Source organism: Aulonocara stuartgranti (assembly GCF_965226115.1).
Source record: "Aulonocara stuartgranti genome assembly, chromosome: 13".
Taxonomy (NCBI): Eukaryota; Metazoa; Chordata; class Actinopteri; order Cichliformes; family Cichlidae; genus Aulonocara; species Aulonocara stuartgranti.
The window spans coordinates 11,882,745-11,896,660 of NC_138949.1; the positions used below are offsets into that span (position 1 = coordinate 11,882,745).

The 13,916-nt window shown below is 40.0% G+C and overlaps 1 protein-coding gene across 8 annotated transcripts in view; it reads right to left on the bottom strand.

Annotated features, from left to right (window-relative positions):
* Positions 1 to 2,003: 2,003 nt before the first annotated feature.
* The window catches only part of ggps1 (geranylgeranyl diphosphate synthase 1), a 72,828-nt gene continuing 60,915 nt past the window's right edge, over positions 2,004 to 13,916 (bottom strand). For 4 of the 8 annotated variants that reach the window (XM_082557682.1, XM_082557681.1, XM_082557680.1 and 1 more), the window contains exons 3-4: positions 12,601 to 12,671; positions 2,004 to 3,917 (exon numbers count right to left, since the gene is read on the bottom strand). In XM_082557682.1, the coding sequence (XP_082413808.1) occupies positions 3,114 to 3,917; positions 12,601 to 12,671 (875 nt within the window). In that variant the 3' untranslated portion in view covers positions 2,004 to 3,113. The remainder of the gene's footprint in view (positions 3,918 to 12,600; positions 12,672 to 13,916) is intronic. The other 4 variants (XM_082557684.1, XM_082557686.1, XM_082557685.1 and 1 more) reach the window with 1 other exon arrangement.

Below are 13,916 nucleotides of genomic sequence, written 5' to 3' on the forward strand. Positions count from 1 at the left end.
AAGAATATAGAAGCTAATGGTATGATTCAATTCAACAGAATCACCAGAAAGGCAGTGGAGTACACATGGTGCCCGATATTTACATTTTCAGAAACAAGGTTTTCAATTTTTTTTTCTCTTGTTGTCACAAGAATATTTATGAAATATCCATCAGAGTGCTACCAAGCAACACAGATGTGTAAAGCACGGCCCAGTGATAAATAATCCAAAGCTTGCAGAGGATGAAGGAGACAGTGAGCGAGCACAAAAGCTATTCTGTTTTGCTCTCAAACAGAATTCAGACACCGTGGGTGAGGAAAATCAATCTAGTCAACCTAGAGAGCGCGAGAGAGCGAGGGGGAGAAGAAATGAGAACCGTGAGAGGCTTTGATTATTGTGATGGACTTAAGTCAGCTCTGCGAAAGCCACTTCATACATCTCCACTATTTATCAAATCAGAAATGCATTTGCATCACATTTTCCTGCACTTGCGGCTGCTTGGAAGGCAAATTAGCAGAGGCGCCGGTCCCACAGATTTATAAAAAAAATGGACATTTTGATTAATAGATGCTTTTTTTTTTTTTTTTTTTTAGTGAAACCATAATTCAATCTTAAGGACACGTAATTAATTGAATTGCAGCTGTCAAGATCTGGGGCTTCACTGAGTGAACAGAGCTGTTGAGAACAGATAGCCGCCCTCCGCAGCTCTGCCCGTCTTTCAGCAGCTCAGGAAAAACTCAGCTTCTGTTAATACTGTGGTAACGCAGGATTTAGATGAGCGGCGCCCAGTTTGGTTTTGTTGTCTTGTTTTTTCAGACCAAGCACCAACCGCATCCAGAGGAGCCAGGCTCTGTATGCATGTATTCAGTCAAGCTTCCTCAAATCAAAGCAGGCAATTCTGTAATAATCTCAGAGGCCGTACTGTTCAGCATGCAGATGTAAAAGCACCGATAACCTTGAAAACTAAATACACATCTGCTGTAACAGGAGACAGCTTATGATTACATACACTACAGATAATGATGCCTCTGTGTTCTGTAATGATGGGCCCATGTGTTGTGGTTGTGTGTGTGCAGGATAAATGAGAGACACACACTGGTAGGTTTGGACAACTTTTCTCCCTTAATCACCGAAATTATCATTTGAAAGCTGCATTTAGTATTTACTCAGGTTAGCTTTGTCCAATGTTAAAATTTGCTTGATGATCTGAAACATGTAAGTGTGACAAATATAGCGTGATAAATGTAAGGGGTCGAACGCTTTCAGTTTCCTATTCAGACCCCTTAGTACCAACTGAACACTGTTTAAACAGCACAGTCTGAGTATTGTTGATGACTGTCGCCAGGAAGTCACGTCAAAAAGCTCAAACTTTATTTATTTCTTTAACCTTTATTTAACCAGGTTACTCCCACCAGGAGCCAAGATCTTTTTTTCCCCTTTAAAAACAAAGGAGACATGGCCAAGAGGGCAGCAGCAAACAGATTGAATTAGCAACATTAAACTGTCTTCACCGGGAAACATACGTAACCTGATGTGTAGCTCTGGAGAAGTGTAGCTCTGGAGAAATGTAGCTACATGTCAGGTTGGCCTGTAAAAAGTTGTAATTGTCATTTCTTATGTTGGACTGCTACTGTATATGTGAGCAAAACTTTGTCCTTAAAAATTGTTGGAAATTATTAACTGCATCTCCTGACATAATACACAGCTGTTTCGGGGGGTTAACCACACACAGAGGACATTAGGTGACACTAAAGGGCAGAAATGTCATTGTATGAAAAGAATCAGAATATCTGAAATATTTAAAACTTTAAGATATGTTGTAAATATATATATTTTTTAAAGGTGTGTTTTGTGGCAAAAAGCTATTTCAGTTTCAAAAAAGAACAGATTCTTTGTGAAGTGCGACTTTCATAAATTTTAAAATGTTATCAGTATTTCATCTTTTAAATTGACATAACATTCATGGATTTTATTTAATCTAAAAAAAAAAAAAACCCCACATTTTTATAACTTAGACTTTCCAGTTTCACTTCAGCTTTCCATTTATTAAGCTTATTTAAAAAAAAAGAAATTTCAGTAACATCAATGTTATCAATTACCAGTGCAATTCATTAAAATTAGTCAATTAAATTTATACATCCAGATTATAACAACCCCTGCTGTTATAGTGACTCAATTCATTATATAATATATTTTTGCAATTGTAATTTTTATTACTAGCACTACTCCAGTGCTGAAGAATCTCCATGAACAGCTTCTGTCATTTGCACATCTGTCCTCAGATTAGTTACTGTAATAGATTCAAAAGATCAAACTGGCACTAATGCCAGGAACTGCTTTCCACAGGTGATCTTTAAAGAACCTTTTTTATTAAATAAGTACAAACAAGGTGTTACTGCACAGAGTTGTTTCCTAATAAATACCAGTATGACACTAATGAAGTGTTCGAGGTGTAAAGACCTCTGTTGAAACAAAAACATAGTATTCAAATACTGAGAGCATGAGCAACAGGAACACTACTTTGCATGTAAAACCAGTGTGTTACGTAACAAGGAGACAGTACAGTGGTGGAGGTCTTTCCTATAAGCTTGGCACTCTGGTGGTTTGATGATTAAGGAGCTCCAAACCACATATAAGCCTAAGACATCCACATCCTATTTTTAAACATGAGAGGGGGGGGGGGGAAGAGACTTGCTCTTAGATAAACAATTTACATTTGCTTACAAGGAGGGGAGAAATACATTTATGCACTGTTGTGCACATCAAAAGGCGTAAAAGCTTTTTTGCCATCTTGGTAGTTTTCATTTTCAGAAAAAATGGAAAAAAACCAAACAAAGTTAATTTCAATTCATGTCTTCCGCTGATTGAACTGTTACACTTTGATACAAAAGTTAGTTATGTGTACAATAAAGCAACTCTTGCAGGATGCCTTCATGAACACAAAACCAAAAGGCAACATTTGGGACTGGTCTGCTTTCTGAATTCAGTGATGAAGACTCAGCATAGTGTGTGAAGGAGATGTTCTGGTATGTACTGAGGTTTTCAGGAATGTGCGTGTCTGTATCAGTGCATCAGCTAAGGATCTGTGTGCTGGAGTGCATGGGAGTCACGCAGCATTTAAGGTAAATATCCGGTCAGTGGTTTTGGCTGGAGGGCGGCTCACAGCTAGACTCTGCTGTGGCCTCGGCCTCGTGATGCATCTGGCTAAGATGTTTGACCAGGCTTTCCAGCTGAGGGTTTCCCCCAAACTCCCTAATGAGCCGGTAGGCCTCAATCTCCAGTTCCCGCAGAGTCTGGCGGGTGTAAGCAAATGAGCCCACCTTTTCCAGGTAGTCCACGCAGTATCGTTTGATGTCCATGTTCTCCGTGCGCTGCCTCAGGATGTTCTGCACCTGAGTGCTCTCCGGACGTGACCATATGGCATGAATGGTGGGGAAGGAGAACTTGCCCTCGGTCAGGTCCTCGCAGAAACTCTTGTTCTCGCTGTACTCGCGGGAACTCAAGTTGGCGTAATCGTCACGGATCTGGAAAAAAAGGCCCAATGTGTCCAAGAGGGGTTTCAGGTCCTGCTTCCAGTCTGAGAAGAGCTGCATCAGGCCTACAGCGAGGCCGAACAGCCCTCCTGTCTTCTGCAGCACCATTTTGCGGTATTCCTGCTCGGTGGGACAGGTGTAGGTGTCTCTCCAGTGGATGTCGAGGCCCTGACCGCGATGCAACTCAAGAAGCTGACGGGTAAACACTCGCACCGCCTCAGGGTGCTCCAGGATCAGCACCTTCTCCAACCCCAGGAAGTACACGTAGTTGGCCGAGTTGATAACAGAAGGAACGCCATAGATGCTGTGTGCCACAGGGAAGCCTCGACGCAGCTTGGAGCTATCCTCAATGTCATCTATCAGCAGGCTGGCATTGTGTAGCATCTCAGTCACCTCAATGATCACCTGGACATAAGAACAAGTGTGTTTGTGTTAATTCATATAAAAATGTATCCGGAAGTAAAATACCTTCTTGTACAGTTGTTAATGTTTTATCTTTACGAGAGCTTCCAGTGCAGAGGAAATATTTTTAAAGAAACAAACAGTCTCTCCTCCAGCTCAAACCGACTCCAACAGGTTGTCAGAGGCTCTGTGTAAATTATGCATTACAACTTGTATACAGCAGAGGGTGCCATGTCTACACTCTTGTCTGCACTGCTCCACAAGTCAAAGTCTTCATCAGTAAACAAAACAGTTGGTGCTGAAACAAGCTAAGCAGTCAGTCTGAGCATGAAGAGCTCAGCAAAGATGCACTCTGGCCCGGAGCAAACTCACACTGTGACGGAGCAGCTGTCAGGGGAGAGACAGAGCTTTGACGAGGTTATAGGAAATGCAAGGTTGAGCAATTAGAGGCGTCATTGCTGGGCTTGGTGCACTTTAACCTCCTCCACAGAGACGATGAGGAAGGCTGAATGCTTAACCTTAGTCATTACGATGAGTGTACTGACAAGCTTTTTAATACAATATGACCTACCAGCCTCAACATACAGAGCACTGCTGTGGTGAGTCAAGGGCACTGTAGATATATTCTATCCTGATCTTCACCACTATGTGGCAGCACACATGTACCACATACTGTTTATGCTGTGCTTCACGAACCAATGCCAAATAATAGTATTCATTTATCAGTGGAAAACCGAGCCCCACACATACACACACACCCCGTTAACCCAAAAACGGCCCACGTCGACTCACAACAGTCACAGTGGCCATCAGGTGTCTGCTGTCCTGAGCTGGCCTTACAGCCTGCTCGAGTGCCCTGCTGATTTAAAAGACAAGTGGGGTGGCCTGGTAATGAAAGCTGTTTGTATGAGGCCTGAGAGCACAAAGAGTGACTCAGTGGGTCAGGCAGATGGCCAAGGCTAGGCCAGTTGAGCAGTTTATCAGCCAAACACAACCTTTCCTTCGGCAGGGTCCCAAACACTTGCTCACCCTGAAACCTCAGTGAGCCACTTACAAAGCAGGGGACGTGGATAAAGCTACAATAAATGCATGCATGAACATGAAAATGTATTATTTAGATGGAAAAAACAAACAACAACAACAACCACCTGAAGTATTTAAAAAGGTTCACTGCAAATTACAATGCACCATCAGGGAAAAAACAAAAAAGAAACAATGGCTCAATCAACTTGAAATTCAGCTAGAGCGCTTCAGATAACAGCAGCAGCAATCAAACCCGAACACAAGCACAAACAATTTTCAGGTTTTGGACTTTTAAGTGTCTCCATTCTCCAAGGAATTTAATGAGTCAGGCTGTCACTGCATAATGCTGTTTGAGCCCCGAGTGCCACTACTCCGCAAGTCTATATTGATTATCACAAGAGGTTAGTGACGCAGAAACTCAGTTTGCTAAAGCTATAATCAGTAATCTATTAAAAATGCAGAGACACATTCACAAAAAACAAGCATACCGAGTCTGACATGATGACAGGAGGTAAATGAAAACAACAAGCCAGTTATGTTCTGCCATAAAACCGTCACACTTTGCGAGATTACAGCAGGTGATCACATTTATACCTGAAGCAGGCTGCAGCACTGGTCACTCACACCATGCCTACTGGATTGTGTCATTCACAAAAAAATAGCTTCATTCATCCATTTTAGTGTTTTAGTGTCCAAATGATTTATGGATTTATAGATATTCTGCCAATGTTGAAAAATCCACAGCTGTTATCTGGGATTCATTTAAAAATAAATAATCATGTTAGTATTTATGCCGAGTTCCCATATTTTGCCTTCACATGCTCTTGTTTTAATAAGAGCAAACAGAAGCGTATCATTTTTAAGCAGTGCAGTGAAGCCAGAGAAATTTCAACTATGTGGATAAGTGAGCTCTGAACTAATTAAATAACTGACTACTGTGAGAGAAATCCTGTAATACAGGTTTATTACAAATAGTTATCCACATTTCTAACCTGACACCTCTTCTGGGCACACAGCGATAGTGATGTTAGTCACCGTAGCAATAAATGTGAGGACTAGGTAACAAATAGTGAGCCCATAAATAGCTGCTTAAACCAATGCTGGTTAACTGGTTGGGGTCAATACGTGAAGTGAAGATGGTAGAAATGGTTTGTACTACAACCAGTGTCTCTGGTAATAACTAGATCAGAGTTATGACGTTAGAAAATGTGAACCCTATACACAGAAAAAAAATTACGTTTTAATGTTGTATTTTTAGCTATTATGTGGGTCATGTCCTACATCTGTCCCCTGGCACCGCATCCCCCTTTTGCTGAACATCAATAGTGGTGCTTGCATGAACACATACACATGAATGACTAGTCCTCAGCTATGGAATCCAAGTCAAAACAAAAAGTCAGAGGTAAACAGGGTTTAACAGTGTGTGAACAGATTTGTTTGCTTTCACTGTCAATGCTGCTGGCTTGCTGGTATTCTGGATCTGAGGATTGAGTCAAAGCGACCTGCATAGGCTTTATAGCTACTGTTTCAAAGCAGGCCTCAACATGCTAAAATCCCCCCCGTGTTTCACAACTGTTCTGTTAGTTAAATAAATAAATCAGTAATAACCTACTGCAGAGCAGACATGTGGCATAAAATAATTTATATTATTTTATACTCATTAGTAATGGTCACTATGGGCTCAGATGTGTTTCGCATCTCCTAAATGATTCTTTGTAAAAAAAAAAAAAATAAATAAATAAATAAAAAAAAAAGTTAGAAACGTTTGGGAATATCAATCCATTCTCTTCCACGTATCCAATTCAGGGTTGCAGGGACCTGTGGATTGTGGGAAGAAGCCAGAGTACCCGGCAAGAACCCACACAAACAAACCCAGTAGCAATGCAAACCACAGCGCCACAGTGCTGCCCATGTTTTAAGAGTAAAACTTTCCAAATCTCAGACTAGTTTGTCCAAATTTCCATTTAAATGCATAGCAAATTAGTTAATAGACACTCACCTAACGTCTTCCATAGATTATTGCTGAAGAACCAGTTGACATTTGTTGTCTTGGCTGATAACGTCACATTAATGGACTGAACAGAGAGGCGGTTCAAAGAATTACCATTTTAAGCCATTTTGAGACCAAGTCGTACAAACTAATTCACCTTGATTAAAGCTAAAATACTCCCATACACGGCAAAGACTTTTCTTCACTATTCTGCACAACTTACTGAGCTTGACATCTTCATATCAGTTTTCAAAACAGAGAAGTATCGGTATTTTAACCTTATTTTACCAAAATGCATGGTTTTGAAAATTTCCTGTTATAACGTATGATACTGATGCTGCTGACTATCTAACCTGGTCCAGCTTTTACTGTGATGTGATTGTCTGCAGGTCATCCGCTGCATGTAATAATAACCTCGTCAGATATTACAAGTTCAAATGCCAGCCCGTGCATCGGAAATACTTTAAGCATGCCTTCATTATTCCAGTAGTTACATTTTTATCCACATTATATTTCATGAGAACCTGACATTGATTCCAAGTCTTTTTTTTCCTCCCCTGTTGTCCCACTCTGTCACAAAAACATGAGAAGCTCTTGGCCTGAGGTTGCGAGCACTCATGAACATCATCTAAAGTAAAAGACTGTATATAAAAAAATATAGCATCAGTGTCAGAGAAAACAAAAGGAAAGCCATCAGCTAAAGGTCACAAGGAAAATGATGAACACGGGGAATTTCCCCAAGCCTCCACCACCTGTGCTGTCATACGCAGTACAGAAGCACATATGGGGCTTGATAAAAAATGCACTGCCAAGTGAACGAGAGAGAGTACCGCTGTCACTGCCTCCATCTATCTGAAGCCATGGTTGTTTCCATGGCGGCGGCAACGATGACTTCTTGGCAGTACACTAATGATGACGAGGAGCGCGCTCTCAATCTGCATTGTGGGTTCAGCAGGAGTTTATGGGGCTTCTACAGAGACGGAGGGAGATGCGTGGAAGAGACAGGGCTGTTGTATCTGAAGTAGATTTAAACCAACTGCTGCACCGTAACAGGGAAGTATCCACTAAAGTGGAATTATCAGGAGAACGCGAGTAGATGTTCACACAGCTTGCTTATGAATGCACGTCATACACCCTGTCAACAACATCGCAAACTCAAACTCAAAACTAAGGATTCATAAAGTGTTTTCTCAGCTTTAATAAATTTGACCTACATACAGTGTGAAAATAATCAAACATGACACTGCAGGCTAAACTGTTTAGGTTATTCTTTTTGCAATCTGAGTTTATTTCAATCTGCTGTAAAAGCTGCAGAATGTGATTAAAGACTGAGGTAAACAGTGTCTCATGGGAACCGCTGACATGACCGCACTGATGACAACTTTATTACTTTCCCCCACAAACTGTATCCGTGTACTTAGTTTTTGTTAAATAGATGCCTGAAAATGGTCATCAAAAATAAGACTGGACTCCTCTTTGGAAACTACGGGAGACTATACAGGAGACAACCGTGAGAGACCTCACTTTACTGCAGAGCTAAGATTCCTCTATTTGTGAGGGGTTTATAAAACATTCAGGACAAACAGACCTGTTGAACAGCAACTGTAATGAGACCCGACAGGCTCAGCACTTCTGCATTTTCCACCATAAAAAGGCATGCAGATTCAGAAAACACAGATTAGGTAGCTTTGTCAATGCAAACAAGAACAGTATTGAGTCAGTACAATGCTAATGCTATCAGTATAATAGGATCAATAGCCTGATCGCCCTAAGGAGACAAAGGCAAGGGCCCTGCTCAATAAAACCAATAAATCCAGAATGGCTAATCTGAAATTCATTTGACAGAGAAAAAGGGAGGAATTCAAGAAATTTCAATCTGCCTGCGGTCTGTATTTCAATGTGTCTGTAGCACTCTAATCAGGCAGCCAAGAACATGCTACAACAATCTAATGGATGAGTGGAACTGTAGGTTTTTACTCTGGAAGCAGTCCGTGACTTGAATCCACTAATCCCCGTCTCACAAAGGTGATCAGAGCACAAGAAGCTGAAAAAGAAGTAGCCTTTCACTGGAGATTAACGCAAGTACAGTACATCTTAAATACATAAGCATTCACCAGATGCTGTCTAATACATGCTTTGCACTAGAGCGGGAGGCGATATGACCAAAAATATTTATCACAATAGACATTTGAAAATTTGCGATAACGATAAAACTGACAATATAATTGAAACTAGACCAAATACTTTACAACTCCACAACTTTATTAGTGCAAAACCAAAAACAAAACAACAAAAAAAAAACATCAATGTATTTTCACTTAAACGAGCAGCTGTTTTTTTTGTTTGTTTTTTTATGTGCATTAATGTTATATAAAAATGTAATAGTGCAAATGCAAATTCCTTGCTGACAGTTTAACCAAAAGACATTTCCAGTGGAAATTGGCCGACATATCCTCAGCATAACCATGTATAATATCCACAAAACTTAAGAGGTTATACACACACACACACACACACACACACACACACACACACACAATACGGTAATATTATGTTGAAGCACAGTACGTATCACTCCGCGAGGCTCCTGCCTATGATAGCCGTAATGCTCCGACAATCCATCAAGCAGTGCGGCTTCGTAGCTTTGCAAAGTCGTACTAAAACATTTGACAGATTTTCGAGCGCCGTGTACGACATAAAGGTCAGTAAACACAACCAGAATTCATACATAAGGCCCACGGGATTATACAGGGCACTGTCGATTTTGCCGTATCCTCCCCCCCACCCCAAAAAACAAAACAAAAAAAAAACAAAAAAAAAAAAACAACAAACCACGGTAATACCGACGGCACTGCGCATGCGCGTTTTACTCATATCGTTGCCCAACATTATACCGGTATTACCGTGAATGGTATGATATGGCCCAGCCCTACTTTACGATTTACTAACATCTGGAATATATTGTATAAAATAATCTATAGCGACTATGGCCTACCCACTTTTATAAAAAACTAAACAAAAAAAAAAACCTACAACTAAGCATAACTTTCTTTAAAAGATCATCCAAGTTTTAAATGCTTTTCATCTTGAAACATCCCAATATAAACAGCAGCTGCCACATCATACTGAAACTGCTGTTAATCCACATTTGCTTTCATTTGTCCATCCAGCTTCAGAGAAAATGAAACAAAAGAAGACAATTGAGAAGTTCTGCAATCATTATGAAATTTCCATCCCAGTCTTCTAGTGAAAGGGTGATGTGATGCCCAGCATGCACACAAACTCATAAAAAAAGAGTGTAAGCAGTGAAACTTGTATGAACAAATATACACTGAACTGAATTCAGTGAGTAAAGCCACAAACACGTACTATTGGAAGTAAAACATGTATCACCACATACATTTTTACAGTGTTTAGCATACCTCTAGGCATGGAGTTATCTTGTTTTTCTGATGTATTGCATTTAATGTCTTTATATAGTGTAGCCAATAAAAGGGATTGTTTGACATATTTCATTTGTTCTTCTCTGCATTTCTATGTAGACCATTCCTTAGTGGAGTTTACTGGGAGCTTCTGTGGCATTCAGGGGATGGAAATCAGTGTCATAAAAATAGATTTAAAAAAATAAATAAATAAAAATGTCTACACAACATGCCCTGATCTGACACAGCTTGGTGTTGTTAGTTGCATCAAATTTAGCTTCAAGCCACAAAGCTGGATGATGAATGAACCTTGTGCCTCTAACTAGCTCAATGACCAGTCATCAGAGCAACATGAGGTCTTTTTGAATCGGCCCTCTAAACGTGTAATAATGTGGCCGTCAATTTAGAGATGTACAGATGGGATAAGGAATCATGCCTTGTAGCTGTCACACCTCACACTCCTCTCTTAAAGCAGTCAGCTGGCTACATGTAATGTAAACAAGGTCACTAGCAGTTATAAAATGACAATTCATTAAAAAGGTACAGTCAGTCATTTTGAGGTTATTTTATAAAAAAGAGAATTTACTTCTAAGCGCACAACGATTGGTATGCAATTACGTAATGCAACAATTACGGCATCGCCAACACACAGAGATGCATTCCTATCAAGTTAGAATTAATCCATTACAAAGACAGACGGGCACTGGTTTTTGGAAGCTACCATGTTGCCCTCCCATCTTGAATACAGTTGCCGACCCAATTCCATCTCCTAAGCTGAAGTCAGGGCTCTAACACACAAAAACATGCATAAACAAACTTATTTATTCCCAATATTGTTACAATTACATATCATCAGGAAATTAGCCTCCAAACTGCTGACAACGAGCCAGCTAATCAACCACAGCTGATTAAAAGCTAACATTATGCCAGTTAATGTTAAGCTTGGCTGTCCTTTAAAAAAAAAAAAAAAAAAAAAAAACAGGTTCAACAATGTTAGATCAGTCACACTAAAACCGCTAACAGCAGCAAAAACGGCAGCACTTACAGAAAGAAAAGTCCTCAACAACTAATTTCAGTATCACTGTCATCAGACAGAAATGAGCTTCACTGACTCATCAATTCATATTGAACTCCTTTTACAAAGTTATAAAGCCTTCTCGAGAATAAACCGATGTGGAGGCATTGACAGCTGAGCTAAACTGACTCACTACAGCTGGCCAGAGTTGTTTGTCTTACAGCAGCCACCATCACTTGAATTGGGAGGGGTAAGAAAACAAAGTTCAGCTGAATGAAATCTGCAATCCACCGACATCTAGCAGTGACATTTTACACAATGTACCTTTAACCAGCAGCAGGCTGAAAAAGGAAGCCAACAAGGAAGTGATAAAACTGGAAATTCCTGTGGTGGCCACTTGAGACCAGCGTCAAAAACAGAACCAATCCCCATAGACACTCGTTAAAGATGCCCAACTTCATAGTCTACTAGGCTTTACCTTATTAAACTGGACCTCTTCATTCTGCGTGCATGTTTTAAGCCGATTGACTGTACATGTGTGGTACAGTTCATCACAGATGTTTGTGCTTCAGTCTTGGCGAGTGTAACTGTAGTTTATTAGTATGTTACTTTGTAATAATTAGCAGATCTGTCGCTGTTGAACCATGAATTAATTTTGTTAACCAAAATATCTAGCTTTAGCTGATAACTTGGCACTACACTCTAGTCCAAATAAGGCAACTTCTGGCACCACAAACTAGCACAGCCATGGACAAAACTTGCACCGCGGAGTTGAAAACCAGTGTTTGAATCACAATGGCGACATACAAAGTATATGCAAGTCACTGTGTTACCCAAGTGTGCATCTCTAATGCTCCAGCAACATGAACAAATATAACACACCAAAGGTAAACACAATGCATTCAATCTTAGAAATTCATTAAAACTGGAGAAACAAGGGTTTAAAATGCAGAGAAACTGAACAGTTTTTAAAAGCTTTGCATCGTTTTTTCCCCCACCATCTCGTTCCACTTAATCCTCAGCTGCATTAATCTCCTTTAATAAATCATGTGCGCTCTAAGCTCTTCTCACAAGCTTTACACTTAGGAACAACTCTGCTGATAAAATGCAAAATGGTCGCATTGCAAAAATAAACTACCTGTTCTGAACGAGCACAGTTTCATTTCACCTTCCTAAATCTGTCAGCAACAATTAACACCAGACAGCTCTGGCAGCAAAACGGATGATTTTTCTCACCTGCAGTTTGTCCTCGGGAACATTGAGCCAGTGGTTAAATGCTTGGGCGAGTTTTGTTCTCACTTGTTTTCCTACCGAAAGAGCAGAACAAAAAAAAAAAAAAAAAGAAAAAAAAAAGTAAAAGATCAATTGTTTTATCCTAAAAGGACGTGGCATCTACAGTGGTATTACTTCACACAAAGACTTCATGTGGACAATTTCGGGGTTGTCCCACCCCCAAATGGACCCATTATGGTCATTTAAACCTTCCTTTTTTCATTCCTTCACTCTATTACAGTCAATTTCCTTGATTTCCAATCTAAAATAATCTTCATTTATCACATGCTGGGCTCTGGTGGAGGCCCCAGTAGTCGTAGTAAATGACTACTCCACCAACTAAGAGTTCTGATATGTCATGAAATAATGAAGGAAAACAGATCTGACTGCTTGTAACTGACTTGGCCATTTACTTTTGAGCCTCTGTAAATCGGGGACTGTGTATAAAAATGGCTATAATTCCTAAACAGTTAATGCAATACTTTTGTTAAACCCTTTGAATTTAAGCATGAAGTCTGTTCACATCTTAATTGTTGGAGTGAAAAATCCACTGTTGTGCTGCACAGGGGTAAAAATCACAAAAATTTTGTCACTTTACGAAAACGTATGGACCAAAGCTTTAATTATAGAGTTGCAGGTACAGAGTGTTCTCAAAGAAATGGCTTTTGCATTTAGTGTGCAATGAGGCTAAATAAACACCAGTCTCACACAGATAAAACACATTTTAACTCCACTTATACAAAACACAGTTGAAGATTAAGTGAGGGTGAACATTTAAACCATTAGTTGATCAGCTCCCGCTGAGCTCCTACCTGACTAAAACACTAAAAAGCTGGAAACACAGGCAGGATTAACAGATATTTTTATCTTCAAAGACAACATTTAAGGCATCTTTTCCTCCTTCATCCTATTGAACTGTGCTGTAAAGCAGTTTTCACCGAGTGCTCAAAGCCATAGTCTAAACCATTAGGAGTATAATGATATGTCTATCTTACAATTGAGACACTATGCCTTAAAAGGTCTCAAGTATATTCCAAATGCAGTTCTTTCAATATTAACCAACATCGCCTCAACTTAAAATAGAGACCTGGCGCCATCCTTTGTTCCATTTAAAATGTAATTTGTGAAACGCAGAGCCAGGAAGGAAAAAGGGTGCAACTTCTAGCAGAGAAACAACCCTACTAACAAATACCAGGCACATGTCTCATTTATCCAAATTAACGTCTGGTGTTAGGTCAGGCTTTTCTCTACTGACGAGAAGTGACCAATCAAAACTGAAG